The sequence below is a fragment of the Stegodyphus dumicola genome, chromosome 8 (assembly GCF_044657685.1).
Source record: "Stegodyphus dumicola isolate Sdum_Otavi_A_Nest chromosome 8, ASM4465768v1".
NCBI lineage: Eukaryota > Metazoa > Arthropoda > Arachnida > Araneae > Eresidae > Stegodyphus > Stegodyphus dumicola.
This window is the reverse complement of record NC_140775.1, coordinates 74,787,849-74,806,648: the sequence shown is the minus strand read 5'-3', so window position 1 is coordinate 74,806,648 and position 18,800 is coordinate 74,787,849. Positions and strand designations below refer to the sequence as shown.

The 18,800-nt window shown below is 32.7% G+C and overlaps 1 protein-coding gene and 1 pseudogene across 3 annotated transcripts in view; both read right to left on the bottom strand.

Annotated features, from left to right (window-relative positions):
• Nucleotides 1–537: 537 nt before the first annotated feature.
• LOC146995879 (uncharacterized) lies at nucleotides 538–1,332 on the bottom strand (annotated as a pseudogene).
• An 8,378-nt stretch (nucleotides 1,333–9,710) lies between these two features.
• Nucleotides 9,711–18,800, bottom strand: part of Mybbp1A (MYB binding protein 1a) — a 148,763-nt gene continuing 139,673 nt past the window's right edge. For all 3 annotated transcript variants that reach the window (XM_085822006.1, XM_085822008.1, XM_085822007.1), the window contains 2 exons: nucleotides 11,609–11,730; nucleotides 9,711–9,933 (listed from right to left, as the gene is read on the bottom strand). In XM_085822006.1, coding sequence (XP_085678132.1) covers nucleotides 9,765–9,933; nucleotides 11,609–11,730 — 291 coding nt within the window. In that variant the 3' untranslated portion in view covers nucleotides 9,711–9,764. The remainder of the gene's footprint in view (nucleotides 9,934–11,608; nucleotides 11,731–18,800) is intronic.

Here is an 18,800-nt window from a genome sequence, read left to right as displayed (position 1 = left end):
TTAGTTTCAATGTGATGGAAAATCGTTGACATTGGCGGCCTCTCAAAAGTTTGCGAAGGATTCGTCAAGCTAGGGTAATCGGCAAGAATTTTGTCAAATTTTGAGTTACCCATCAAAATATGAATGCTAGTACTGAGCGGGTTCACATTAGGAAGTCTACCGCAAGAATATAGTTTTGTTTGTCCATCAATTAAACGGTTGTTTTTAACGTCTATGAGTAAGTTGAACTTTGTGAGAAAGTCAACACCTGTGATGGGTTGATTGACGTCTGCCAGGATAAAAGGCTAAGTAAATGAGCGACGTAAGTTTAAATTGATGGTCAAAAGTTTGGTGCCATACGTTGCAATTTTAGTGTCGTTAGCGGCAAAGAGTTCCAATGCAGCTGGTACTTACAGCTGGCATGCTTACTATAACTCTTGGGAATGACAGATAAATCGGCTCCGGTGTCAATTAAAAAAGTCAGCTTTGAGGATGAATCGGCCAAAAGAATTCGATTGATGTGGCGGTCGCAACGTTGGCCGGCAAGCGATCGCCGATCTAGTTTTCCGACTGCCGGAAATTGCACGGAGAAACACATTTTCGTGCCTTGGAACCAAAATTAGTATGGTAGAAACAGATGTTGTTGTATGGTTCTTTATACTGTCGATAGCGTCCACTAGATCTATTACGCCTACTTTTGCGTTTGGAATAGTCTCTTCGTTTACAGGAACGCTCACGGCTGTTTTTGAGGGCTAGCGAAAGTTCATTTACCTGCTTTGTCAGCTCTGCAACTTGCTGTTCAATGGGAGAGGTAGATGCCGTAGCAGCATTTATGTGCGGGAGAGTTGTGAGATCTGTAATTTTATCAGCTACAACTGCTAGCTTTGGAAGATCATCACTTAAGGCAGCAAGAATACTTTGTGTATTTTGCGGGAGACGAGATATCCATAGGAATTTCAACAAAGGTTCTCCAACGGTCTCTCCATCGAGGTTTCGCATACGGCAAAGTAATTGTGATAGGCGTTGATCGCCAAGTTCTAGCCCTTGAAGAAGTGTACGTATCTTTGACTCCTCACTTTTAGAATGTAATTCAATTAAGCGTGTTTTTAGTGTATCATATTTGCCAGTCACAGGTGGGTGTACAACGATATCACAAACGCTATTGAGAATATCAGATTCGATTGCAGATATCACATGATTGAATTTCGTGGAGTCAACAGTGATTCCGGCGATATCAAACTGGGCCTCTAGTTGTGCAAACCACAAAGTAGGGTTGACCTTCTAAAATGGGGGAGGTTTGACGGAAACACGTGAAATATTAAGATCGTCTGCGATGGGTTGTGGTGAAGCCATGATTCACAAAAACAAATATATATTGCCAATATGACACAAATAAATACACAATAATCAGTCACTAATAAGTTCACATACGACACTAGTGCAAAATAAATAAAGTTAATGTAAACATTAACGTGATAGAAACACTTTTGCAGGTAAGCTATCCGAATATAAGCATAAGTAATACTAAGAATTTGCGTGGCTTACCTCCGAATTATACGAGAAATATTTGCTCAGTCAGCAGCAGATTCAGCACAACACAATTCACTTATAGAAAAAATATTCCGAAAAAGCTTATTTTATGATATGTAACCACGTTGTACGATTTATACGGAGATCACTTCAAAGCACTTTGACGATTTGCATGAGACACATGATAATTCAGAACCACGTTGTTAAGCAGGCACAACTGTTTTTCACACTATATTGCTGATGACACGAAAATAATGATGGATTACGCTAGTAGTTTGCATGAACAGAAATAATTTTCACTTCATAGCACATTATAATCACAGAACTTGAGGATGCAAGCAGGTTACAGGAGGCACGTGTTCACTAACTTGACGAGTCACCATTTATGGCAGTTGTTAATGGATGCCATTTTTGATTGCACGTTGAATGTTTAACAAAATCTGACTCGGTAATATTAACATTTATATTTAATTCTAGGATGATATATATTTTAACATATATTCACTTATACACAATCACATTGCATGTAGTTACAAGATGAGCATTTTTCAGTTTGCAAGTCCGCATGAGTAAAAATCAAGAAAGTCATATTACAGCTACGATAACATCACGGAGGGAAAGAGAGGGGAGTGCGTGCTTCACCGACGGCAACCAGGAACCGAGTAACCAGTTCGAATTTTCCTCCAGAGAGGAAGAGGGAGAAAGCTGGTAGCGCCCTCTCTCGGGGCAGCGGACAAATAATAATAATAAAGAGTTCTCCACAAGCCTTTTGCGTCAGCATTACGGTTTTAAACGTCTATATGAGTCACAGCGGGTCAAGCCAAATGTCATTTGAAGCTAGATGATATGCAAAAAGTGTTGAAATTGTTATACTCATGTATAAGGTATTGTGAATTAAAGGTGAGTGAATTTTCTGCAAAACGGTGTTACATTGTATAATTTTATTTCAATAAAGGTACAAATGCTGCACAGTAAAGAAATTTATACTGTTAACAAGAGCAACAAGAGTAAAAGATGGTTCAGTCATTCTTGTTCTGGAAAGTTTGACGTTCAAGCTAATTGCTCCATGACACTCCTTTCTCCTCCATGAGCTGTTGCCATGGAGGTAGGAAAGGAAGGAGGAGCCAACCGGCGCTAAAAGTGAAGCACTGCTTTGAAGCTTGGGTCACCAGATGGGGTGTTCTTTGTTTACATTCAGAAGCTCGCTTGACAGGGTTCTGATAGTATTTCGACACACGACAGTTCCACACATATCGAAAAAGGGACACTTTCGAATGAAAGAAACATTCATAGTGGGATGGATAATAGCAATTTGTATATTTTAGCGACATTTACGCAAAAATCACATCTTGGTTATTTTTCGATAACTAACAACAGCGATTTTGATTATGAATTTGTTTTATAAAATTATAAACTGTTGCACTACAAAAATATAGATTTTAAGAAAAATGTTATGCTTAAAGAATGAAAAATACCTTACGGTACATTTAAAATTGTATGCGTCTTTCAATACCCTTTATACAGTATTCGCTACTTTTATTTTATTTTTCAAACGCCAAAATGTTTTAAATAAAACAAATTTTTTTCACATCCATATATTATTTAACATATGCCTTTTAAAATTTTTTAGAGGAGAGGCTTTACTGCTGCCCATTTTAAACTCATCGTTTTAATTTTATATATCTGAAAAATAATCACTTTGCGCTTACACGTTTTACTTATTTGGGTTAATTAAAAATAAAATTACCATCAAATGCTGCAATCCTCGTCAAAATTAATAAATATACACACAGATATGCCAATAAGTTAGCTTTCCCTTGATTTGGAACAACACATTTGTGTAAAATTATGTACAGTTTTACACAAATGTGTGGAACAGAAGAGGGATACATTTGCGAATTTGGCGGAAGTACCATGTGCAGTCAAGATGATGTGACCATGCGAACGTGCTACATCATCCAGACAGCTTATTCAGAATTTGAAAACAGGGTAATCGACGGAGGTGAAAACATTTGTATATCCTGCCAAAGGAGGTCCGATCATGAATGGTCCTCTTATTGATTCCAGATTGTTAAATGTTTCCCACGCAAGTCTTTTTTTCTCGGAAATTCGAGTTTTATGCTGGCTTCTTAACGTACGCAGGTCATTAAATTATTTATAAATGTATTTGAAATGAAGAATTTATTCACTTATAAACAACTGTGAAGAAATCTAATTATTAAATGTATCTAATTTATAATGATTATAAATGTTATCCAAATATATAATAACCTTAATATTGTATTGTAAACATAAATTGAAATCCTGTTGACAAATACGTTATAAAACTATTTAAGCAAGAATTGTTGGTATTGGAAAGCAATCTGTTAAAAGGTATTGTAAAGCAAATGCTATAAGATGCGCACTTAAGAACGTAATAAAAAGTTTTGGAATATGTATTGTTAAAATGAAGGATAAAAAAAAATCTGATAAGTATAATTAAAAGAACTATTCCCCTTACATTTTATAATAACTAAGTTACAAGTCTTAAATAATACTTTAAAAAAAAAACTTATTTTATTAACTTTCAGAAATCTTCAGAGAAAGTCAAGTACTGTTTAACGTATTTCGCTAATTCCTAATAATTCTCTAATTTAAAATGAATCGAATAGAGCATTAATTATAAATTGACTTACATTTTTCGATTTAAAAGATGCCTCAGAAGCCAAAAAATCATGTCATATTTAAGAAAGTATTTTAGGAAGAAGCTCTATAAATAGAAAAGAAATAATGCATAATTTTAATATTAATAATACAATAAACTTTGATCTTAATTTTTGTACCTTAACCGAATAAAATCGAATTACCTTAATTTTTTTTCTAATGTAATTAACGAAAACTTGTGAAAATATTTCATTCAAATTAAACAATTCTGAGAAAACTGTCCTGTGAAAAGTATAGCATTTAATTCCGTTCAGAATGAAATGTTGTTTAAAAATATGTTGTTTTCATATACTTAGGACTCTGAAGTGTTGTAGAAAAAGAAAATATATACATTTATATGTATATTTACGACGTAATTACGAAATATTTACATCCGAACGCGTCAAATCCTCATTATTGAACTCAATGGTAAATGACCCAGTGTTTTGGTCACCACGTAGGGATCGTCGGTGCTTCAGAGCAGGGTACGGGAGAAACTTGCTTAGGGCGACTCCATCTTACTTCCTACCTCCATGGCTGTTGCTACCAGGTAGAACAATAGATGTGGACCTATACTTTTGACAGTTAGAACAACTGCACCTATCAGTTCAAAAGAAATGACTGGAACTTAGCAACAGAATAGATGTTGTATACCATGCTGACAATACCAGACCACATACATATCAGAAAACTGATAGGCCCCGTTCAGACGAGGGCGTAAAGGGCATAAGTGTGTGTGGTTAAAGTGTAAGTAGTTAAAGCCGAGCTCCGTTGCCAAGGCAACCAGTCACTGCTACGTCATAGAATCTGGTTTAGGTCTCGTGGCATAGAGTTCCAAGTTTTCAACTTTACGCCAAGTTTGGGATAAGCGTCGACCAATCAGAGCGAAGCTAAAACGAAGCGGCTTTCTTTAGACGATTTCGCTGTCACATCGAAGGCGACGTTTTTTTTAATGTGGTTCGTATCCGAACGAAATAAAGAGTTGATCTCGCAAGAAATTACGATGATGACATGCATTTTTTAATGAGTTTTTAATGCATTTTTTTAATGAGTTTTTCAATTTATATTGAAAAATATGGATGAAACTCGTAAAGCGAAAGTTAAGCTCAGGATTATGCACGCTGTGTATGATGATCCTGTAGATGATTGATCCCATCCAATATTTTTCATTCTATTATGAAAAATTCTTTAAAAAATGCATGCTTGCAAAAATTTTATTTTTTCTGTGTAAATTATTAATATTACTTTCTTTCTGTCTATAATTTTTCTTAAAATTATTACTACAATTTTTTCCTGTTTAATTATTTTTGCATTTAAGAATAAATTTATTAAAAAAGCTGAAAATATTGTATTGCTATTTGCTTCAAATGCTGATTCTCTTTCCAAACAAACTTCATGAATTAATTTTACTAAAACATCAAATCAATATCAAGAATCTGTTGTTTTTTTTAACAGTAAAAATATTACTTTAAAAAAAAAAAGAAAAAATTATTTTCACTTATTTAAGAATAGTCACAATAGTCAATTCAATGGTGTAAGCTTTGTAAAAGTAATAAAAGATTAATCTTTTGAGAAAATGCTCTTATGAATTCCAAGAAAGGAAAAATGTAGTGAAATATCCTTAAAACAACAGTCAACAGTCTAGACAGTTTTGTCTCCTGTTGAAGTTCTGTTCTGTTTTTTAATTACGTTCTCCATAAAAGGAATTTACTTTTAATGAAACTAAATAGCACACATAATTCATAACATAAACTATAATTTAATGAATAGTATTTGTTATTATTATCCACTCTTTATTACTATCATTTGAATGGAATTTTGATCATTAAATTCATGCTATTTCTCTGGTAGAAATTCCTGGATAAGGTATGAATGTTTCTAATTTTGATGTATTTGAAAACTTGGGTAGCTAAAATTTGTCAATGTGAAATTACTTTTGAGATTTGGTCGTAAATAGAAATGACAGCATATGTTGAAATTAAATTCAGGGGTGCGGCTTATACATGCAAATTATTAGAAATAGATGTATACAAACAGCTGGCAACATGGCAAAATGTATTTAATGATTGAGCGTAAAATACATTGTTGGGTGAATGTTTTCTAGTATTGTACTAGTTGTGGTTGCTGGTTATTGTGACCAGTTGTGGGATACTAGTACTAGTGATAATTGATACTGGTAGTGCAGCAAACTACTATAGTGATCGATAGGGACAGTGAATAAGGAGTGCTAAGCACACATGTTTCACTGTCACAGAAATATGTTCCTTTTGATTGAAAATTAAATAATAATAATAATAATAATAATGTATGGTAAATACTGTTTTTAGCTTAATTGCTTTCACACCTGCAAAATGGAAAAATATTATATGCAGGCTATCTGTTAGTTATCCTCAAGATTTTTTTTTTAATTAGGCCTATTCAGAATATCATGTTTCTCCTAAGACTGCAGTACAATGCAGAAATATTCCATACTGCTTTGCACAGAAAGACATGATAAAACAGCATTCTGTTGAACCAGTGTTGAGCTGAAAAAGCCATGACACAAAATAACGAAAACGAGCAGAGCGAGCGCGAGAAATAAATTGAGCTAGAAAAAAACAGCGCGCGAAAGGTGTAGATACATCCACGCATGTGCAAATTTAGCTTCTCTCATTGGCCACAGCTTAGACCCCGTCTCGCAGGTGTGAACGGATGTCCCGTATTTTATGCCCTTTTGACTATGCCTCTATGTGCTTTACACCCACGTCTGAACGCACCTATAGAGCCCATAAAGCCCATTACAGCACCAACAGATTATCAATTGTTTCAGTTTTATAAAACTCCCTGAATGGCATTTAGTTTCATAAGAAGTCTTCAAAAATTATGTGTTGCAATTTTTTGAACTGAAGCCACAACAGTCCTACAGCAATGGGATTATGGTGCAGCCAGAAAAATGGCAGGTCATCAAACAAAATGGTTCATATGTGGTTTCATAATGTTGTTTTCTAATAAGCGAAAATTTATTCTCAGTTTTGACTTCCAAAAGCTCAATGCTGTTTAGGCAAACCAATAATAACTATATTTAATAAATATGAAATTTATTAACCTATAAATTATGACTGCATTTAATGAATATAAAATAGGAAACATTTCTATTATTTTTCCTGTGCTTAAACAATATGCTTAAATTTAACATTTTCAGTTAGAATTTCTTTACTTTGAGGCTGTTTCCTCCTACCAGTTTAGTCAAGGAACTGAAAAACTGAAATCAAACAATTTTAGCTTTTACTCTGAGACTGTGAAATCCTCCCCCTTACCAGATGAAAACCTCTAGTCTGTGATCACCATAAAGAAACAAAGTTTGATTCATTAGTCAAAGCAACAGGCTCTAAAGAGAACCTCAAAATCTTCCAAGGCTAGCCCCCCCAAAAAAAGATGAAGAATAAATAATTTGTTGATACATTTTGCCTTTGCTGAATGTGAGAGTTATGTCATTAATACACTGCACATATGGCAAAACCACATTCTGAAAAATTAAATTTTAATAGGAAAAACATAATAGATATAATTCAAATTAAGACAGTATGCATGATTTAAATAAACTAACATATCATTGTAATTAAAAGGGGGGATGTTAATTGAAAAGGTTTTTATTACTGTTTAATAAGCAACTGATACAACTATTTTTCAAAAAAAGCTGGCGATTTTTGCCCAGGACAATGATCAGCAAAATAAACTTTCTCAATAAGAAAGGCAGTTTTCTACTGCTTCTCAGAATTTTTTTTTTTTAACCTGGGCCAATCTCTATTTACAAATTTAGGTAATTCCTATGCCTTTTCTAACTGTACTAACATAAGTTAGTACAGTTAAAAAAGGCACAGGACTGTACTACATGTTTACCTTCTTATAAGTTAAATATGCTTTATCTCCTTCGTTATCATTCCTTTCAGTATCAGATAGTGTTTCAAGATCATCGAATTCTTTATATCTAGATTAATTCTTTGACTATTTCTCCTTCCATATCTCAAAACCTTTTGTCACAAATTGCCTTTGCAATTTGTATGATTTCTTTAGCTTCATTTTCAATCAATGGAAATTCATTAAATTAAAACTATTGAAAATGAATTAATTTCTACATTAATTAATTTATGGCCAGAAATGATTCTAGCAATTCTAATTATTCATGAATAAATGTTGAACCACATATAAATGGAATTCTAGCACTGGACAAATTAAATAAAAACAATTATGATAATGCGAATTTGTGAAATTGTGTTCTGCAAATTCACGCTTGGTAAGAGTTTACTGTATTCTTTTCTGTATCAAGAGATTGTGTTCTCAACATTAACTTCAGACAGTCAGTCGATCATTGTTATATTTTATGATAATATGAGGTGAATAAGAGAGGATGTTTGCTACAAAAAATGTTAACAGTGAAGAAATCAGTACTGCATGCTTCACCATGACAATGCACAAGATCATAACATTATGAAAAAACCACATTTTTTTTTTTTTTTTTTTTTTTTTTTTTTTTTTGTGGATAAAAGCTATTCAAAATAGACCCTCATCTTTCCAACTTGCTAGAGTTGCCACCCTTTAGTTCATGTAAGCTTTCAAAATTTATTTAGCTACATGTGTTACTTTTTGATCAATTTAGCACTTGTGGCTTCTAATCACCAAGATTGATTTGTTTTTCTTTTTTGTTGTTTACTTAATTTGTTTTTTTTTTATGATGCATTCAGAATTGTTAACATGTACATGGCAAAATAACAACTTTTATGACTATATGATTAAGCAGACATGTTAATGTTAAAAAATCAGTTTGCATAAGGCAGTGACAGATAAATCTTGCCTTATATTGTGATATTTACTTCCTTATTATCTTCTTAATAGTTCTTTTCTCTTGAAGCATAAAATTTGTTATTGGTCTTTATCAATCAATTTCCAGAAAACAAGATTTTTTTTTAAACAGATAAATAAGACAAAACAATTCTCAAACCTGAATCTTAATTTTAGAGATTAAGCTCCATGGAACGATACTATTAGAGCTATAAAAATGTTTAGTTTCTTAACTTCTCCCTTTAAAACATACATACTTAATATATATATAACTTTTCTTAGATTAGTATTTAAAACAGACAAAACAATATAAATTTATAAGACATGCATACCAATTTTATACATAAGGATATATATATATTGCTTGATGTGACCTACTGAAGTGCTTTATGAAAAGTGGCCCATTTTATCTAGTTAAATAATTTAAACATTATTTACTATTTACTTGTAATAAAAATGTTGAAAGCACAACAAACTCTTGTTAATTCAAAATTTTGATTGATCAAACAGATATTTCAATCCAAAAATATCAACTAAAAAGAAATAACTTTCTGAATAATTTTGAAAATTCAAACAGTTTTTTTTAGTCCCAATGAATTCAAATTCATTGCTCAAGGTAACTTCCAGACATGACTAAGATTTTTTTTTCAGTTTCAAAAAAGTAGATTACACAATTACTTTTCTCCCAGATATTACAATAATTTTTAAACAAAATAATAAATATTTTATTAACAGTTTTAAAAAGTGTACACAAATTAGCTGTTTTCATCATCATTTTCACTGTTTTCAATTTCCATATTTGAAATAACGTCTATATGCCTTCTCTTCGTCTTTTTACTTTGTTTTGATGATTTCCTTTTCTTTGGCATCACATCAGATGAATCATTCATCTGCTCCATTTCATTGTTTTTGTTAGGAATAGATCTACGAAGAGATATAAAATTTATCATCATTTTATCTAAATAAAGTACCTCGTTATGGAAAACCAATCATGTAAGCATAAATTTGTGAGATTAATAATTTGGCTCCATAGCTGAGTATCTACTTGGGCATACACCTCAAAACAAAACATTCACCAATTTTATATCCCTAACGTTGACCTGCCAAGTCATTATTTATTATATTTTGCTTTCATCATCGCATGTTTATCAATACATGACAGCTTCAGAAATAACTCATGCAGTGATGTCTAAACTTTTTTAATATTAGCAATTGAATAACAAGAGTATGGCAACCTTTTATGCTCACATAACGCTTGGCGATCATTATAGATTTTTAAATGCTCTAAGAAATGTTGACGAGGAAAAATTCAACAAATTTTTCATATGCTAAAAATAGATTTTGTTAATGAAACCAATAGGCCAAAAGATTACATTTAGTGTTATTTTAATTAATAATAACTGATATGTTATTCACCATAAACCCAGAAGCGGCGGCAAAATATATCGGCACGGGACGGCAGAATTTAGGGAAGACGAAATTTTTGGAATTTAGGGAAGCACCGAGCGGCAAAATTAAGAAGTTGATAAGTTTTTATGATTTAGGGAAACACTGGAATCCAAAGTTTAGGCACGGTGAAGATTTAGAACTTAGGAAAGCACTTTGTAGCAGAGTTTAGGACCCGTATAGATTGCTCCAGGTGGTATCAAGCGCCGGCGCTAGATAAAGCATAAGTATATGTGGGAATTTATTTAATCAGGACTCAGATTAGTTTTAAGCATGTGCAAGAAATAAATGTAGGTATAGTAAATAACTAAGGAAATACAATTCAGGCTTAATTCAGTATACAATAAGAGCAAGACAAAATTTAGCAAAACAACTTGGCTTTCATCACCAACCTAGTGATACACAGCCAATAATGTATAATGGACACTATTAAGCTGGCTAAAATTATCTTTACTGATTCTAAGGCATTTCAATTAATGTAGCAGACTGCACTGTTCCCTAATCTTCTAATCTGATCCAGCTTATTATTTCTTGCAAACTTTTATTATTATGCCAATTTTATAAAAGCTAAGCTTGAACTTTCGATTATGTCGAAAAGAGTTTCCAATACTGGAGTTGCCAAAGGATCTACAAAGTGAAACCATGTTTCGATGTCCATTAAAAGCAAAAAGTGGAATTGGTGCAAAAAATAGGTAAAGGCATATCCGTCTCAAAATTACACGAGAAGTATGGCACTAGAAAGTCCACTATATATAACACAAGAAAAAGGAACTTTTTGAATTTTTTGTGGAAGCATCTTAAACAACTTATATTGAAAGAAATGTTTAATAAATTAAACAAATAATAACCTTTTTTTTTTGTGTAAATTTTGATACCCTTTAGATCATAATTGTTCTTTATTTCATAAATTATGATTTAATATTTTTAATTGTATAATTTCTGTATGCCATCTTACCAGATTTAAATTGATGATCTATTATCCAGAAAAATCCCAAATCCGGAATCGGCAAAGTCCCGACCAGTCCGGATTTTGGACTTTGTACTGTATTACTATATACAAATATAGTACTGGTGAATACGACAGTGTCCCTTTACATGTCTATATGAACACAAAACTCACAGCAATATTTACATGAATAATAAAACAACTTACCCTCCTAAAAGTAAAATAATTTTCCTCCACACCATATAACCTCTCTTTGTAAGCTTTTTTGCTTTAGAACGGTTTACACTAGTTAGAAGTGGTAGAAGATCTGAATGCTTTTGCAGCAAAGACTGGAAAAACAAAAAAATAGCTATTTATAAAAGTGAGTATTTAGACATCGCCACAAAAATAAATATATGGCAATAATTAACTGTATATGTGGTAGCTTGAGGATTTACGTGAAAGGTAATATATTAATATTTAAATTGTGATTTCCAGTTCTCAGTTCTTATTTCATTAATCACATTATCAGATAAATGAATATCGTTGCTTCTATAACTGAAATGATGAATGAAATGCATTATTTTGCTGAGAAAAATAAAAATATGTATAACTTACATCTTACAAGTTAGAATATTTTCCACAAACAATATATGCACATATTACACACACCTTCAACAAAATATTCTGTGATTATAATATGGGCAGATGTACACCAGGTTCATATAACATAAATGAAACCAAATGTTCAGGATAATCCATTTGGGTGTTTTGCACATTATCTAATTATGAAATCTTTTGAGAGCCTGAACTAATTTTTTAAATAAATCAAATTGATAATTCAGAAGTCAAACAACAAAAATCAGCGTTATATTTTAAAAATTTCACAGGACTAGTTTTGATGGTTTTACCGACCCACCATCCTCAGCTGCAAAACTGCAAATGAACAAGATAAGAAAGTCTGGACAAGAATAAGCAAGTGCTGCTATCTGTTGCTGAAACCAGAACTAAAACATAATTTCTTTAAGGGCCGAAGGCACAGATGGATTGGAATTAGGATCGTTAACTAGAACAGAAAGATTTTTTTTAATGTGAAATGCCTCTAGAAAATCACTTATCCCATCTGTTGTCCAATGGAAGTTCTCCAATGGCAGATGTTCTTTGAATAATTTTGCCAGCAGAAAAATTGAAAGTGTGATTTTCGGACCAACAATGTACAAGGAAAACAGAAGACTTCTGTTTTCCTTTTTTCTAACATATGCCTCATGTTCCTTGATGCGAAATTTTAAGGCCCTCTTAATTTGGCCAATGTAAATTAAACCACACTGGCAAGGAAACCTATAAATACCCCAGGAATTCATATCCGGAGTGGGGTTCTTGAGTATGGAACTCGGAATTTTATCGATGGGAGAATAAACGACCCGAAAGTTAAATTTCTGCAAAATATGTGCAACTTTATAGCTAATTGATGGAAAAAAGGGAATGACAACAGAATTTTTATAATCTCCTAAAACAAGAGTGTGCCTTTTAGTGTGTTGAGATGAGAATTTTTTAACTGCTTGATAATAATTTTGGGTGAAAAGCCTCTGTCAATAGCTATTGCTTTTAAATAATTTAGTTCTTCATCAAGGAATAGTTTGAAGGAGCAAACTTGAAGAGCACGGAAAACATAGGAATAAAATGAAGCTAACTTTTGTTTAGTCAGATGACATGATTTAAATCCAAACCGATGTAGGTTTACTGTAAACCGCAGTACTGAAGTTGGATGTGTTACATGTGACTAGAATGTCGAGAAACGGAAGAGAATTGCAAGTCTCAAGTTCAAAAGTGAACTGAATAGCAGGATCAATAGAATTCATTGTTGAAAGAACTTTATTTAAATCATCTTTATTACCTTCAAACAGGGTAAAAGTATCGTCTATGTAACGGAACCATGCCTGGAAGTTTAAAGTTTCAAACAATTTTGATTCATAATAATACATGTAGATATCAGCCAGGATGGGACTGAGGGGGCTTCCCATGGCTAATCCCTCAAATTGCTTGTAATATTTATTTTGCAAAACAAAATGTGTTTGTTTCAAACAGAGTTGAGTGAGAGAAATTAGCTCATCAATTTCGATGCAAGAGAAATGAAATTCGCGAAGTTTGGTTTCTATACATCTTAATACACCATCCACTGGAACATTGGTAAATAATGATTTTACATCAAAAAAACCATGAGTAAATTTCTAGGAGAAATGTTTTTAACCTTTTTTACAAACTCTATTGAATTTTTTATGGTGTAAATATTATTGTCTAATAAGCCTCGTTCACAAGAGCAGATTCGACCGGTAGCGAAAACCGGTTCTTCCAACGTGTCCCGTTCACATGGGACAAGCATTAACTGCCTCGCCGAATTGGAGGTAGAACTTGGTTGAATGTTTCTTACCTCTCGGGAGCAGGGCAAATGGGGAGATTTCCCGTACTATACTGCGCGGTTCACTTAATTTTAGTTACTGCTCGCTGGACTGTCAGCGAAACAATCGCGCTGATAGATGTCTGGGGATCCTCCCCCAAATTAGATAGAACTGTACAAGATACGGAAATTGTAGACAAATACAGACAAGGTTATCTGATGCTAGGTATTCCAGAAATATCGTTAAAATTAAAACTAAAGTTAAGACAAGTGCATATCGGCTTCAACGCAAAAAGGGACTCTGTACTTTTGAATGATTTTTTTTTTTTTTATTATTTAAGCATTTTCATCTACTTTTTATGAATATTATTAAATGGTTTTGTGAGACAAAATAATTTTAAGCTGAAAAAAAGTTTTTGCTAGCATTTTTTTTAATTTAAATTTTTGAAGAAAAATTTTACAATTAAAATGTCTTTCTTCTCCTACAATTTTCAATGTCTTCCCCCCCAGTTTTTTTATTGTATTTATTAGAGTGTTCTTAATAACTTCAAGGAATGATTTTGCAATTAATGAATTAGTTTCTGAGAAAAAAATACACTTTTATCTAAAATCTTTAAAACAAATATGATCTCAGTCACATTTTCATTTCAAATAATTTTTCCCGAAAGTATTTTGCAAAATCCATCCTTGTTTCTATAAAGTATATAATTTTATATAAACAGTAAAAATAATAAAAAATTTAGTCCATACCTGTATATGTTTTAGGAGTAAAAGGATTTATTGAAAAAAGTGGAAAAGGTTTCTCAGTTTGCATTTGCAGTTTAAAGAATGAAAACTGTCTAAATAGACATTTAATCATTTCAAATCTTTAAAATTTTATTACTGAATTTCAATATACACATATGTATATAAATCAAACCTAGTGCTATTTATTCAATTGGTAAATATAAACATAAATTACAATCCTTTTTTTAAAACCTTATGTGGCCAGACAAATTGCAAAAACTCATAAAACACAAGCAGAATTTTTCTTTACCTGTTTTTGTTTTGTAAAACACGTTCAAAACAATTTTAATACTACATTACTTAATTATAATATTGCTGCGTGCGTACGGGTTTGTAATAGATTGATAATAGTTCGTAAATGATTGTCATTGCATTCAAATCCGATGATAGCTTAATTAAGTTTATTTTATCCACATAAACACTTCAAAGTTCTGGAATTTTCCACAGAAATACCCATACAAGTGTTTAGCATATCACTAAGTATAATCAGTAGTTATGCTTCAATCTAATAAGAACGTTAAACACAACGGAATGCAAAACAAATCTTAAGAGAAAAATAACTCAAAAATATCTCCAATCTCACGCTGAACTAACAACTGGTAACAATAACAACTTATATAGCGTAAATAATGTCATAAAAATAGTGTGGTATAATGAAATTATTACTTTGAAACCGATGTTTCGAATTGATGCCCAAGAAGAACCAATATTTTCCATTCTGCTTCATTGCATATCTTTTAAAAAAGTACAAAATCATCCAATTAATTTCCTTTATCATTTTTTTTAAATGCGAAAAGTTTGTTTTATAAGCTGTGAAAATGTCGGAAGTTTGTAACCGATATATTTTTAGACATGAAATTTTAAAATTAATGGGCGTCAAAAAGTCTAAAAATATGAACGATTTTCAAAAAATTCTCCCAAAATATTTTTAAAAAAAAATTACGCTAAAAATTTCATTTAATTTTTTTTTCTTTCACAGTGTGTTATGGTGCAAACTATAATATTATGAGATCCTCAGTTTATTTGTTAATATCTGCAAAAAGTCGTTTCAACTTTAAATTTGAAAAAAAAAAATCTAATCCTCTAAAAATCAAAAGCGTGTCACCACATCCACAAGCAGTGTATGTACAAAGTTTGAGTTCTATATCTTATCGGGAAGCAGTTTAAAAATCCATTACCATCTTTTAACCATAGCGACAAGCACCAAGAGTGAACTAAATAACAGCTTATAAAATAATAATAATAATTAAAAAGCATATATTTTTCAGGAACCATTACGAAAGTTCAGGTACCAGTTGCGAAAGTACAGATTACAAAATTAACAACAGTAAACCACGTTAAAAATGTGTAAACAGTATTAGAAATCTGCCAATTCGGAGACGTGATTGTTCAGAGAGGCTTTAGGTGTAAAGGGGAAGGAAGGCGGTGGTCTTCTGAACGGGTCCTAAAGACGAAACTCTTTCATGTCTCCTTTTTCTCCCCTTGCTAACGGCAGCTGTGCGAAGGAGCGTTGCATGTGAACGGGGCTATAGAGTTTAAAATCTAGAAACTAAATATTTAGCTAATGAATAAGAGGCAGTACCTAAATTTAATACAATAGGACAGAAGGGAATACCACTTTTATGAATTTTGGGAAGAGCATATAATCTGGCACAATTCGCAACAGATGGGACAAGCGAATGTTTTAAGTTGCTTGAAATGATTTGCGAAGATTTGATCGCAGTTTTTATTTTTGACAAGTCCGAAGGTTGAGGATCTTTAGGGATCGGATTATATGGTCCTTCATTTAAGAGTTTAGTGACACCATCGATGAAAGTGTTCTTATCCATGACGACTATCTGGCCACCTTTGTTGGCCTTTGAAACGATAATATCCGGGTTAGAATGAATTTCGCGCATTGTAGCTCTTTCTCTCACAGTTAGATTTTGTTTCAAAGGTTTATTATTGAATTTCACATTATGAGCGATAAGATGCCTATTCATTTCTTTCTGTGAATCTGAAACTTTACTGAACTTGAAAGCTTTTTTGATAGGAGCGAAAATCTTTGGAATCGAGGGTTTACAGGTTTGTGAGAAGTTAAAATTCTATTTTAGAATTCTCTCTTGTTCTTCTGAAAGACTAACATTAGAAATATTAACTATTGGCTTGATTCAGAAGTCAAACAACAAAAATCAGCGTTAATTTACAAAATTTTCACAGGACTAGTTTCGATGGTTTTACCGAACCATCATCTTCAGCTGCAAAACCGCAAATGAACAAGATAGGAAATAATGTTTAGATAAGATAAGAAAGCAGGACAAGAATAAGCAAGTGGCGCCATCTGTTGGCGAAACCAGAACTAAAACATAATTTCTCTAAAAGCCGAAGGCAAATTTGGATTGGAATTAGGATCGTTAACTAGAACAGAAAGATTTTTATGAATGTGAAATGCCTCTAGAAAATCCAGTTCTCCAATGGAAGATGTTTTTTGAATAATTTTGGCAGCAGAAAAATTGAAAGTGTGGTTTTCGGACCAACAATGTTGAGCAACAGAAGACTTCTGTGTTTCCTTTTTTCTAACATATGCCTCATGTTCTTTGACGCGAAATTTTAAGGCTCTATTAGTTTGGCCAATGTAAATTAAACCGCACTGGCAAGGAATCCTATAAATACCCCAGGAATTCATATCCGGAATGGGGTCCTTGAGTATAGAAGTTCGAATTTTATTGATGGGAGAGTAAACAATTTTATTGATGGGAGAGTTATTTTATTGATGGGAGAGTGAACTCTATAAGCTTCATCTGGAACTCGCTAAAACATATCCAAAATTCACTGCACTTGAACAAAAGTCTTGGTCTAGAACGGAGAATGCAGTTAACCGTCATCAAAACACCCTTGCAGTTAAATTCGAAAAACTTCTTTCACAGTCTTCCAGTTCAAGTAGTTCAAAAAATCTTCCCATTGTAAACATCAAGCCAATAGTTAATATTTCTAATGTTAGTCTTTCAGAAGAACAAGAGAGAATTCTAAAATATAATTTTAACTTCTCACTAACCTGTAAACCCTCAATTCCAAAGATTTTGGCTCCTATCGAAAAAGCTTTCAAGTTCAGTAAAGTTTCAGATTCACAGAAAGAAATGATTAGGCATCTTATCGCTCATAATGTGAAAGTCAATAATAAACCTTTGAAACCAAATCTAACTGCGAGAGAAAGAGCTACAATGCGCGAGATTCATTCTAACCCGGATATTGTCATTTCAAAGGCCGACAAAGGTGGCCAGATAGTCGTCATGGATAAGAACACTTACATCGATGGTGTCACTAAACTCTTAAACGAAGGACCATATAATCCGATCCCTAAAGATCCTTCACCTTCGGACTTATCCAAAATAAAAACTGCGATCAAATCTTCGCAAATCATTTCAAGCAACTTAAAACATTCGCTTATCCCATCTGTTGCGAATTGTGCCAGATTATATGCTCTTCCCAAAATTCATAAAAGTGGTATTCCTTTCCGCCCTATTGTATCAAATTTAGGTACTGCCTCGTATCCATTAGCTAAATATTTAGTTTCTAGATTTTCCACTCTATTAGACAATAACATTTACACCATAAAAAATTCAATAGAGTTTGTAAAAAAGGTTAAAAACATTTCTCCTCGTAATTTACTCATGGTTCCTTTTGATGTAAAATCATTATTCACCAATGTCCCAGTGGAGGGTGCATTAAGATGTCTAGAAACCAGACTTCGCGAATTTCATTTCTCTTGCATCGAAATTGATGAGCTAATTTCTCTCACTCTGTTTGAAACAAACACATTTTGTTTTCCAAAATAAATATTACAAGCAATTTGAGGGATTAGCCATGGGAAGCCCCCTCAGTCCCATCCTGGCTGATATCTACATGCATTATTATGAATCAAAATTGTTTGAAACTTTAAACTTCCCGCCATGGTTCCGCTACGTAGACGATACTTTTACCCTGTATGAAGGTAATAAAGATGATTTAAATAGAGTTCTCTCAACAATGAATTCTATTGATCCTGCTATTCAGTTCACTTTTGAACTTGAGACTTGCAATTCTCTTCCGTTTCTCGACATTCTGGTCACACGTAACACATCCAACTTCATTACTACAGTTTACCGTAAACCTTCATTGGTTTGCCTTCCACCACACTTTAAATCATGTCATCCGACTAAACAAAAGTTAGCTTCATTTTATTCCTATGTTTTCCGTGCTGTTCAAGTTTGCTCCTCCAAA